Here is a 12,333-nt window from a genome sequence, read left to right on the forward strand (position 1 = left end):
TAAGAGTAAAGAGCTTTGGAGCAAGAAAAAGTGACATTCTGGATATTGGGAACATGTGTATAAAGGCCACTAAAGGTCTTCCTATGTTAGTGGGAACTGAGAATGGAGGAGTGGGATCAGTCAATGGCAAGAAGTAGATGGGTCCCAGGGCTTGCTTACTTATGAGGCACAGGAGGCAGGGCAGGGCATAGGGCCCAAAGTATTTCTGGAGGCCATTGATAATTTCTTTTAAAATCAGAAGGATAAAATGAACTTTTAGATTGAAGAAAATGTTTTAATGTCTGATTTTAATATATTTTCTTTATACCAATGCAGTTATAAAACATAATTTTAAATATTATTATTAAAGATTTTATTTATTTGAGAGAGAGACAGAGATAGAGCACAAGCGGGGAGGAGAGGGAGAAGCAGGCTCCCTGTTGTACAGAGAGCCTGATGTGGAGCTCAGTCCCAGGACCCTGGGATCATAATCTGAGATGAAGGCAGATGTTTGGCGGACTCAGCCACCCAGGTGCCTCTTAAATTTTTTTTTTATAGAGGGAGGGGCCCATTGAAAAAAAAGTTCCTCATGCCCACAGAAATGATCATCCAGTTTTGTTGGTTCTTGATTGTGAGGATCTTAAAAACTAACTGAAGAGTTTGGATTTAATTCTAGAACATTAGGGACCTAACAGATTTTTTTTTTTAAGATTTTTTATTTATTTATTAGAGAGATCGCAAGTAGGCAGAGAGGCAGGCAGAGAGAGAGGAGGAAGCAGGCTCCCTGCTGAGCAGAGAGCCCGATGTGGGGCTCGATCCTAGAACCCTGGGATCATGACCTGAGCCGAAGGCAGAGGCTTTAACCCACTGAGCCACCCAGGCGCCCCGGGACCTAACAGATTTTAAGCATAATCAGTTCTGTCTTTTTATGATGATACCTCTGTCAGCAGTTTGGATGAGACAATTTCTTTTTTTTTTTTTTTTTTTAAGATTTTATTTATTTATTTGTCAGCGTGAGCACAGGCAGACAGAGTGGCAGGCGGAGGCAGATGGAGAAGCAGGCTCCCGCTGAGCAAGGAGCCCGATGTGGGACTCGATCCCAGGACGCTGGGATCATGACCTGAGCCGAAGGCAGCGGCTCACCAACTGAGCCACCCAGGCGTCCCTGGATGAGACAATTTCTAGTTTAATGTGGTTACATTAAATTAGAATTGTTTTAGTGCTTATTATAAGCAAATATCACCTGTTTAAAATGAGGAGGACGATTTTAAGAGATATTTTATTTATTTATTTGAGAGAGAGGGAATGAGTGGTGGGGGAGGCAGAGGTGGGGCAGAGGGAGAGAAGAAGACTCTGCTGAGTGAGGAGCCTTTCTCACAGCTTTATCTCATGACCCTGAGATCATGACCTGAGCCAAAATCAGGAGTTGGAAGCTTAATAACTGAGCCACCCAGGTGCGCCAAGGAGAACAAGTTTTTAGAGACCCATGTCTAATTACTGCTGTACCTGGTTAAGAATATCCCTTAAAAGACGTTACCCATAATGACCATACTTTGATCAAAATTTGTCTAGCTGTTGACCAATTTAGAATACCTATGTAAATGATCAGGTCGATGTACATGATCTGTGACAGTATAATGCTAGGCTATACTATTTCTTATCATAATCTTTGCTTCATCCCTATTTTTTTTTAAAGATTTTATTTATTTATTTGACAGAGATCACAAGTAGGCAGAGAAGCAGGCAGAGAGAGAGGAGGAAGCAGGCTCCCCGCGGAGCAGAGAGCCCGATGCGGGGCTCGATCCCAGGACCCTGGGATCATGACCTGAGCCGAAGGCAGAGGCTTTAACCCCCTGAGCCACCCAGGCGCCCCTCATCCCTATTTTTCCTACATTATTTATGAAGAATCCCTAGCTTTATACACAGATACTGCTGATACTGATCTCAACAAATAGCATTTAAAAAAAAAGATTTTATTTATTTATTTGTCAGAGAGAGAGAAAGAGCATAAGCACTGGGAGCAGGAAGCAGAGGGAGAAGCAGGCTCTCTGCAGATCAAGTAGCCCTATGTGGGACTCTATCCCAGGTCCCCGGGATTGTGACCAGAGCCGAAGGCAGATGGTTAGCTAACTGAGCCACCCAGGCATCCCTCAACAAATAGCTTTCTTTTTTTTTTTTTTTTAAGATTTTATTTATTTATGACAGAGAGAGATAGCAAGAGAGAGAACATAAGCACGAGGGAGCTGAAGAGGGAGAAGCAGGCTCCCCGCTGAGCAGGGAGCCTGATATGGGGCTTGATCCCAGGACAATGAGATCATGACCTGAGCCGAAGGCAGACACTTAACGACTGAGCCACCCAGGTACCCCAACAAATAGCATTTTTAAAAAGATATTTATTTATATATTCTTTTAATTTTATTTATTTATTTAATTTAAATTTAATTAATGAACATATAATGTATTATTAGTTTCAGAGGTAGAGCTCAGTGATTCATCAGTTTTATATAATACGCAGTGCTCATTATATCATGTGTCCTCCTTCGTGTCAATCACAGTTACCCATTCTTCCAGCAACCCTCAGTTTCAACAAATAGCATTTTAAAAGCTGCAAATACTGTTTTATAAGATTTTTCTTTGTTTTGACAAGGGCTGTTTAGTTATAATTCTTGCTGGTATACCTTTATATTGCATAAAAATTTCCTGAATCATAATTTGAAAGAGTTACTGTTAAAATAGCAAATTATAATTGGTCTATACTAATGCCACTGTCACGAAATAATTCCTAAAAAGTAGGCTGATGTTATTTTTTTTAAAGATTTTATTTATTTATTTGAAAGACAGAGATCACAAGTAGGCACAGAGGCAGGCAGAGAGAGGGTGGGGGAGGCAGACTCCCCACTGAGCAGAGAGCCCAATGCGGGGCTCAATCCCAGGACCCTGAGATCGTGACCTGAGCCAAAGGCAGAGGCTCAACCCACTGAGCCACCCAGGCACCCCAGGCTGATGTTATTTTAAGAAAAAAATTATTTAGTGAAAACTCAGGGGTATTAAAGATATGATTCATTTCCCTCTAATTTGTACCTTTATTGTTTTGACATTCATTTCAGCTTAGTAGGGGTGGGGTATGAAGAGGGATACCTAGGGGAGGTTGGATTTGTTTGTTTTTTGTCTTTTTCTATAAGGAGAACTTTAGGTTTCAGTCATCAAATTATTTAATAATGGCACTAAAAGGGGCACCTGGGTGGCTCAGTGGGTTAAAGCCTCTGCCTTCGGCTCAGGTCATGATCCCAGGGTCCTGGGATCAAGCCCCACATCAGGCTCTCTGCAGAGCAGAGAGCCTGCTTCCCTTCCTCTCTCTCTGCCTGCCTCTCTGCCTAATTGTGATCTCTGTCTGTCAAATAAATAAATAAAATCTTAAAAAAAATAATGGCACTAAAAAATTTACACATGTTCAGGCCGTTAGCTACTTTTCAGTTATAAAATAGGATATCTAAGAAGAGCAAAAAATTTTGTTCTAACATCTTTTTCTTCACAGAAGCACACCTTTTTTTTTATATTTAAAGTAAATAAAGCAGTTTTATTTATGATTTCTTTACTTCCAGGTACAGCTAAATCTGTATTCATTAACTCAATATTTAACACAAAATTCTAGTAAAAATAGATAATAGGTGAGGAGGGGGAAAATAGGATATCTTGGTTATGGAAAACTAGGTTATTGAGTTCATAAATTCTGACCTTTCTAACAAGACAAAAATGGAAATCGAGTGGATTGTGTAACTTTAATATGTGGTATTGAAGGTAAGGAGCACTTAACCCGAGTCAAAAAAAGGTTGGGGTGCCTGGCTGACTCAGTTGGAAGAACATGTGACTTTTGATCTTGGGTTTGTGAGTTTGAGCCCCATGCTGGATGTAGAGATGACTAAAAAAATAATAAAAAATTTAAGAAAATAGGATGGGACAGGAAAAAGAAATTATGCCTTATAGATATGCTTTTTTATATCTCTATTACAGAGCTTTTGTTTGTAGTTTGAATCATTTAACTATGAATCTTTATGTTGTGACTGCTTTGTATGTAGAAATATATTTGATTTTAATCTTTATAATCACTTGGTAAAGTTTGCAAATTAGGATAATCTGAGGAAATACTGGTATTAAATGTGTAAAATGATCTAGTGAATATAATTAAATTTATCATTAAATGAATTTGAATATGTGGTTACATGTTGCAGAAATATAGTTGAATCAAAATTAGGCCGATGTCCTAGAATTAGTATTTATAAATAGGCTATAGTGTATTTTTTTGGCTATTTAGTTGTTATTAGTAGTATCTTATATAAGACTTCCTGAAGTGGTTTTAAATGTGGAAATCAAGTTACATTTATATTTTAGTAATTACTGTCTTTGAGTACTGAATTCAGTAATAGCTATCTCCAAATGGACGATATAAGATGCTTGAAGGGTAGAACTCTATATTATGTAATTATGAATACCCTATTTGCCTAGGCCAGTACTTTGAAGGTGCTTTCTCTTGTAATAAATATGGCAGGTCACTGTGTCTAAATGGACTTAGGTATATAGTTCTTGGCTCTTTCATTTCTTCCCCAGAGTTTGGTCCTTAGTTCTATAGGTTCAGAAACATTATTTTCATAGGTCATCTCCAGTGCTAAGGTGTTAGTGAATTAAGCCATACTAGATAGGATATACACCCAAAATTAATAAATAAATCAAAAGCCCAAGAGGCCATATATATATGTATTAGACTGTTATTCTGGTTAGTTAAACCTTAGTAAAGTCAACTTTAAGAAACCGAATAAGGATCAGTTGTAGCTTTTGATAACCTTTTACTTCTTTGTTTTTCTCAGCAATGTTAATAAATATTTGTTAGCTGATAAATTATGTGGCAAATATTCTATTGAAATTAGCTAAATCACATTATGTGTATGGAAAAAGATTAACTAGAATTGAAAGTACATTGTGTTGTCCCTTCAGCGTAACGTGTGATTGAGCATTTCTGTTTCTGGCTTTTATATTGATATTTTTAATAACAAAGTCTTTTTTTTTGCCAACGAATATTCTTAGTTTTAAAAACAAATTTACTAAGGTATATTTTATATACCATGAAATTCACTCATTTTAGGTGACTGATTTTTTTTTTTAAATAAATTTACAAAGGTGTGCTGCCATTACCACAGTCTAATTTTAGAACATTTCCATCTGCCCAAAAAGAAATTATGTACCCACTGGTAGTGATTCTCCTCATCCGTAGTTTACCATGCCCAATGATGTATGTTTAGCTTTCTATAACTGACTGTAAAGTATTATAAAAGCAAATACTGCAGAATTTCCCAAAATTATTCAACCCTCTAGGTTTGTTAATTTGTTTGTTTTGAAGTTTTGATAATTTAAAGCATGGACATTGAAAATGATGGTGTTTTTTTTTTGTTTTTTTTTTTTTTTAAAGATTTTATTTATTTATTTGACAGAGAGAGATCACAAGTAGACAGAGAGGCAGGCAGAGAGAGAGAGGGAAGCAGGCTCCTTGCTGAGCAGAGAGCCCGATGTGGGACTCGATCCCAGGACCCTGAGATCATGACCTGAGCCGAAGGCAGCAGCTTAACCCACTGAGCCACCCAGGCGCCCGAAAATGATGGTTCTTTATTCAGATACCTAAATTATTTAATGGGAGAGTAGTGAGAATAGTTTGTGTAAAAAAGGATTGCTTTTGGGAAATCAGTTTTCAAGCTTCTTATTTGGAGTTGACAAATTAATGAACAGAAAGGAATTATTGAATAAATATAAATTACAAATGTATTTAGGTCTTGTTAAGGACTTAGTAGGGAAATTTATAGTCCCTTTCAAAAAGACTAAGATTTTGTATAATAATGTGTTACCAGGGTTTTCATGAAATTAAATTTGTCATTCTTTTATTTATTTTAGCTTCTCAGAACCAAGAACGTCTATGTGCATTTAAAGATCCGTATCAACAAGACCTTGGGATAGGCGAGAGTCGAATCTCTCATGAAAATGGAACAATATTATGCTCAAAAGGTAGCACTTGCTATGGCCTTTGGGAGAAATCAAAAGGGGACATAAATCTCGTAAAACAAGGCAAGTAACACTTTTCTTACCTGAAAAAACTTTGTGTTTCATAAAATTGAAGGTATCTTTTATCTAAAAAGGACCCGGAGGTAGATTAAACCTTTTCCAGGAAAACAGTAAGTTTCAAAATACATATCCATGTATATATTCACCCATTAGCCCCAAATTTGTAGAGCGTAATAGGTTTTTAGCTTATTTTAATAACATTTTTCTTATTACAGTGTTAATATATCTTCATTCTACAAAGTTTAGAAAATATAGAGAACTATGAGAAAAACAAATGTCTACAGTTCCATACATTTTTTTTTAAGATTTTACTTATTTATTTGACACAGAGAGACAGCAAGAGAGGGAACACAAGCAGGGGGGATGGGAGAGGGAGAAGCAGGCTTCCTACTGAGCAGGGAGTCTGATGTGGGGCTTGATCCCAGGACCCTGAGATCATGACCTGAGCCGAAGGCTGATGCTTAACGACTGAGCGCCCCAGGTGCCCCTACAATTCCATACTCTTACAAATTATTTTACATATTAGTTTATTCCCTGCAAGTATATTTTTTATGGACCTCTATGTTTATATGTATGTGGCCTTGTTTTTCAAAATTAGGATGATACTGTATGTATAAACAATTTCATACCCAATATTTCTTATCTTAAATTATATTATGAACATTTTCCTATGTCTTAAATATACTTTGAAAACATTTTTCAGCTCTGTACAATATTTCGTTGTATGCATGTATTGTTTATATGCAGTTTACTCACACATTACTCTGTCGTTGGCCAGTGTATTATGTTCTGGTTTTACGTGATACATAATGCTTCAGTGGACATCTTTGAACTTAAATCTTTCATTGTATCTGATTATTTCCCTGGAATAGATTGCAGAAGGTAGTATTATTAGATAATAAAGCATAAATATTTTAAAGACTCTTTATGAAAATTGCCATGTGGCTTTCTATAAATGCTATATACATTTACATCCTTCCCAACAGTATATGGGAGTATTACTGAAATCTTGTTATGATAATATATTATTTTTTTAAACTTAGAACAGTTTAATAGATATAAACAAAAATGGAATCTTACTGTTGCTTTAATAATAATTCTTAGATTAATGATGAGGTTAAACATTTACTGGTGGCTTTTCTCCCCATGAAGTGCTTGTTAAAACTCCGCCATTTTTTTTGTTGTTGTTGCTGTTATTTAAAAAATGTAGGGGTGCCTGGGTGGCTCAGTGGGTTAAGTTTCTGCCTTCAGCTCGGGTCATGATCTCAGGGATCATGCGTGGGTTCGAGCCCCGTGTCGGGCTCTCTGCTCGGAAGGGAGCCTGCTTCCCCCCTCTCTGCCTGCCTCTCTGCCTACTCATGATCTCTCTCTCTGTGTCAAATAAATAAATAAAATCTTTTAAAAAAATTTTTTAAATGTGTATTTCCCATTCATTTGTAGGAGTGGTTTATAACTCATATGTATTATGTACTTACTGTGTCACATTGATTGCAATTATTTCTTTGTTGTTTTCCTTTTAACTTTATTTATTGTATTAACCCTAACTTGTTTGCATTAATATCAATTTGTAGGTTGTTGGTCTCACATTGGAGATCCCCAGGAGTGTCACTATGAAGAATGCGTAGTAACTACTACCCCTCCCTCAATTCAAAATGGTACATACCGTTTCTGCTGCTGTAGCACAGATTTGTGTAATGTCAACTTCACTGAGAATTTTCCACCTCCAGACACAACACCACTCAGTAAGTAGTTTAAGTAATTTACTTTCCTTGTTGTTAATTCTTTTCTCCAAAGTTCCGCAAAATTTTAAAAAAATATAAAAACATCAGGTTTGGCAGAGGGAAAGAGAGAGTTCAAACATTATGAGACCACATCGAGTTAACACCTGAAATCCAAAAGAGGTGCACCAGGATTTCCAGGGTATCACAAGAGTACCAAATAAGTTTGAATCAAGATATGGTACTTTCCAGCCTCTGTGAAGCTATACTTCCAACAGTACAAATATACATACACGTGTGGGTGCCTGGCTGGTTCATAGTTGATAGAGCATGCAACTCTTGATCACAGGGTCATGAGTTCAAACAACATGTTGGACATAGAGCTTACTTAAAAAAAATACTTACGGAGGCACCTGGGTGGCTCAGTTGATTAAGTGGTCAACTTGATTTTGTCTCTGGTCATGAGATCAAGTCCTGCATCAGGCTCCACACTCAGTATGGAGTCTGCTTGAGATTCTCTCTCTCCCTCCCCATTGCCCCTTCACCTGCTCAGTCTCTCTTAAATAAATAAAGAAACTATTAAAAAAAAAAACACCTCACATATTAAAAAAAAAAACAACCCTCACACATAGAGTTATTCATTGCAGTATTATTTATAACTGTAAAACACTGGGAACTCTTAAATGTTCAGGAATAGATTAGTTAAAATATACTATGATATATACATATAATGGAGTACTAACTATACATCTATAACAAAAAATAGGTAAGATCTCTATGAATTTATATGGAGTGATTTCTGGAGGTAATGTTAGGAATAAAAAGCATATATATACTGTGCTGTCTCTTGTGTAAGACAGAAAACTTATCTTTACAAAAAGAAACAAAGGATAAACCAGAAGATAACTAAGTTGGTTACTTACAAGGGATGGAGAGAAAGGAGTGGAAAGTATAAAGGAATGAGAGAACTAATGTAAGGATTTTAAAACACGGTGTTTTACTATTTATACTACTTCGGGCAATATGGGATGTAAGAGATGGGAGGAGAATTGCAAACAAATACTGAACTCTTTTAAGTTTGTTTTCTAGTAGCCTGGACAAAGCAACTGTGAAACAATTGTAGACGTATAATAAGATTAAGAAATAAGTAAATGGTGTTGATGCTTTTGGGAGCCATTGCTCTTACTGAGGAAATAGGCACATACAATTATAGATGGAGGAATACAATAGAATACTGTATGGATAGATTATAATTCAAGGTATGAGAATGGATTTATGATTTTAAAAATATACATATGTATGTGTTACATGCATGGATATGTGGCCATGTATATATGTGTATGCATGTGTATATATTTGTATGTGTATATATTTGTATTTATGTATATAGTATACACACACATCCCTATATATAAATATTTCTTAGCTCTATTTGTTGAAAAGGATAAGAAGCCATAAATAGCACCCCAGTAGCAGTAAAGAAATGAAATACTCAGATTTAGATTCTAATACCACTCTCCAGCGAAAAGAAGTTGGGCTCCTTGGAAAAATGACTTATTCTAAGACTAGAGCAGAATAGGTGCAAGATAAGCCAGAAGTATCCTATAACACTAGAAAGTAAGGAAGAGAAGTGCCCCCAAATGCAGGGGAGACTTGTCACAAGGAAATAGGATCCAGCTTGAAGAAATTCCTACTATCTTAATTTGGGACAATTTGAGTGCTAAAGAAGTACAGTAACAAATTGTAAACTATTGGGGGGAAAATGAATTCATGAGTCAATGCTGATAGCAGAGAAGGAAGAAGAGAGACTACTTGCTTATAGTAGAATGCCAGGTGCCAGCTGGTAAGTTTAGGGGAGTGGAGTTGGAAAATTATCCTTTTGGGGGCGCCTGGGTGGCTCAGTGGGTTAAGCCGCTGCCTTCGGCTCAGGTCATGATCTCAGAGTCCTGGGATCGAGCCCCGCATTGGGCTCTCTGCTCAGCAGGGAGCCTGCTTCCCTTCCTCTCTTTCTCTGCCTGCCTCTCTGCCTGTTTGTGATCTCTCTGTCAAATAAATAAATAAAATCTTTAAAAAAAAAAAAAAAGAAAATTATCCTTTTGTAGCCATCATGGTAAGGATTGGATCAGGCAGGAATAACCAAAACATCCTAAATCTAAGGGCATTTTGAATATGGAGCCAGTTTATTTGCATTATTTTTTTTTTAAAGATTTTATTTATTTATTTGACAGAGATACAGCGAGAGAAAGGGAACACAAACAGGGGGAGTGAGAGAGGGAGAAGCAGGCTTCTCCTGCAGGGAGCTGGATGCGGGGCTAGATCCCCAGGACCCTGGGATCATGCCCTGAGCCGAAGGCAGACGCTTAATTACTGAGCCACTCATGCGCCCTAGAATATTTGCATTATTTTAAAGTGTCTCCCACGTATTGCAAGGGAAATATTAGTAATTATAAGTTGAAGATATTGGGTAACACCTTGATCAAGTAATTAAAATCAGCATCATTAATGAAGGGCAAGATGGATATCCATGATACCCTGAGAAGGACACAGTATCACTAATGGAGTACTGTATTTCATCCAAGAATGCATAACCAGAACCTAATCATGAGGGAACATCACACAAACCAGGAACTAGGAGTGCTCTGTTACAAGAAGGGGATTTGTCAAAAATGCCAGTGTCCTATAAAGCAAAGAGACTGTGGGAAAGATCTAGATAAAAAGGAGGCTAAAGAGACTTTACAACTAAGCCATGCCTAACTCTCCTATGCTGTATGTGAAAAATATGATAAAGGACATTGTTAGACCAATTGGCAAAAGAGATGATTAAGGAATTATTTCAATATTAAATATACTGAAGCTGGTAACAGTACTACGGTTATATAAGAGAATATCCATATTCTTAGGAAATATCCCAAGAAATGTTTAGAAATAAGGGACAATAGTGTGTGTGTGTGTGTGTGTGTGTGTGTGTGTGTGTGTGTGTGTGTGTGTATGTGTATTAACTTCCCTGAGATGGTTCAAAAAAAGTATTTGCGTGTGTGGTGTGCACAGAAAGAGAAAAGAATGGGGCGCGCCAGGGTAACTCAGTTGGTTAAGAGTCTGCCTTCTGCTTGGGTCATGATCTCAGGTTCCTGAGACTGAGCCCCATGTCAGGCTCCCTGATCAGATGGGGGAGTCTGCTTCTCCTTCTCCCTTCCCCTGCTTGTTCTCTCTCTCGCTCCCTCAAACAAAATCTTAAAAAAAAAAAAAAAATGATAAAGCAAGCAAATGGGGTAAAATGGTAACAATAAGTGAAATTGGGTAAAGATGTATGGTTATTCTTTGTACTCTTCTCATTCTTAGAACTATTCTGAAAGTTTTAAATTATTTCCAAATAAAAATTTAAAAATTTATCTTTTTGGAATATAGCACATTTCAAGAATTCTCTGTCAAGAGCTTTTATTAGTCCATACTCTGAGATCTTCGGATTGGGATTATTTCCTTTGATTTGTTGAAACACTAAACTGAAAGTAGTAGGATGTGTTTTCATATCTGCTCAAGGCCATTAGCTTTTATCCTGAATTGGCTACATTTATTTTCCACAAAGAAGCAAACAAAATAAGATTTCTAATTTTCACTTGTACATCTAGCTAGATGAAAGAGAAGTGAATTTGTGCATAAGTTCTCCTCAGTATTTTTATAGCTACATTTCAGAATGTTACTGAGATTTTGGTCTACTGTAATCTTTTTTTTTTTTCATCTTTATTTTTTTATTTTTTATTTTTTTATAAACATATAATGTATTTTTATCCCCAGATCTGTGAATCGCCAGGTTTACACACTTCCCAGCACTCACCATAGCACATACCCTCCCCAGTGTCCATAACCCACCCCCCTCTCCCGACACCCCTCCTCCCAGCAACCCTCAGTTTGTTTTGTGAGATTAAAAGTCACTTATGGTTTGTCTCCCTCCCGATCCCATCTTGTTTTATTTATTCTTCTCCTACCCCCCTAACCCCCCACGTTGCATCTCCACTTCCTCATATCAGGGAAATCATATGATAGTTGTCTTTCTCTGATTGACTTATTCACTAAGCATGATACCCTCTAGTTCATCCACATCGTCGCAAATGGCAAGATTTCATTTCTTTTGATGGCTGCATAGTATTCCATTGTATATATATATACCACATCTTCTTTATCCATTCATCTATTGATGGACATCTAGGTTCTTTCCATAGTTTGGCTATTGTGGACATTGCTGCTATAAACATTCGGGTGCACATGCCCCTTCGGATCACTATGTTTGTATCTTTAGGGTAAATACCCAGTAGTGCGATTGCTGGGTCATAGGGTAGTTCTATTTTCAACATTTTGAGGAACCTCCATGCTCTTTTCCAGAGTGGTTGCACCAGCTTGCATTCCCACCAACAGTGTAGGAGGGTTCCCCTTTCTCCGCATCCTCGCCAGCATCTGTCATTTCCTGACTTGTTAATTTTAGCCATTCTGACTGGTGCGAGGTGATATCTCATTGTGGTTTTGATTTGTATTTCCC

General features: G+C 37.2%; 1 protein-coding gene across 1 annotated transcript in view; it reads left to right on the top strand.

Moving 5' to 3' along the window:
* BMPR2 (bone morphogenetic protein receptor type 2) overlaps positions 1 to 12,333 on the top strand; it is a 212,487-nt gene that overhangs the window by 100,140 nt on the left and 100,014 nt on the right. Inside the window, 2 exon segments of the mRNA XM_047720771.1 lie at positions 5,917 to 6,087; positions 7,656 to 7,826. Of these exon segments, the coding sequence (XP_047576727.1) occupies positions 5,917 to 6,087; positions 7,656 to 7,826 (342 nt within the window).

Source organism: Lutra lutra, chromosome 3 (assembly GCF_902655055.1).
Source record: "Lutra lutra chromosome 3, mLutLut1.2, whole genome shotgun sequence".
In the NCBI taxonomy this organism is placed as follows: domain Eukaryota; kingdom Metazoa; phylum Chordata; class Mammalia; order Carnivora; family Mustelidae; genus Lutra; species Lutra lutra.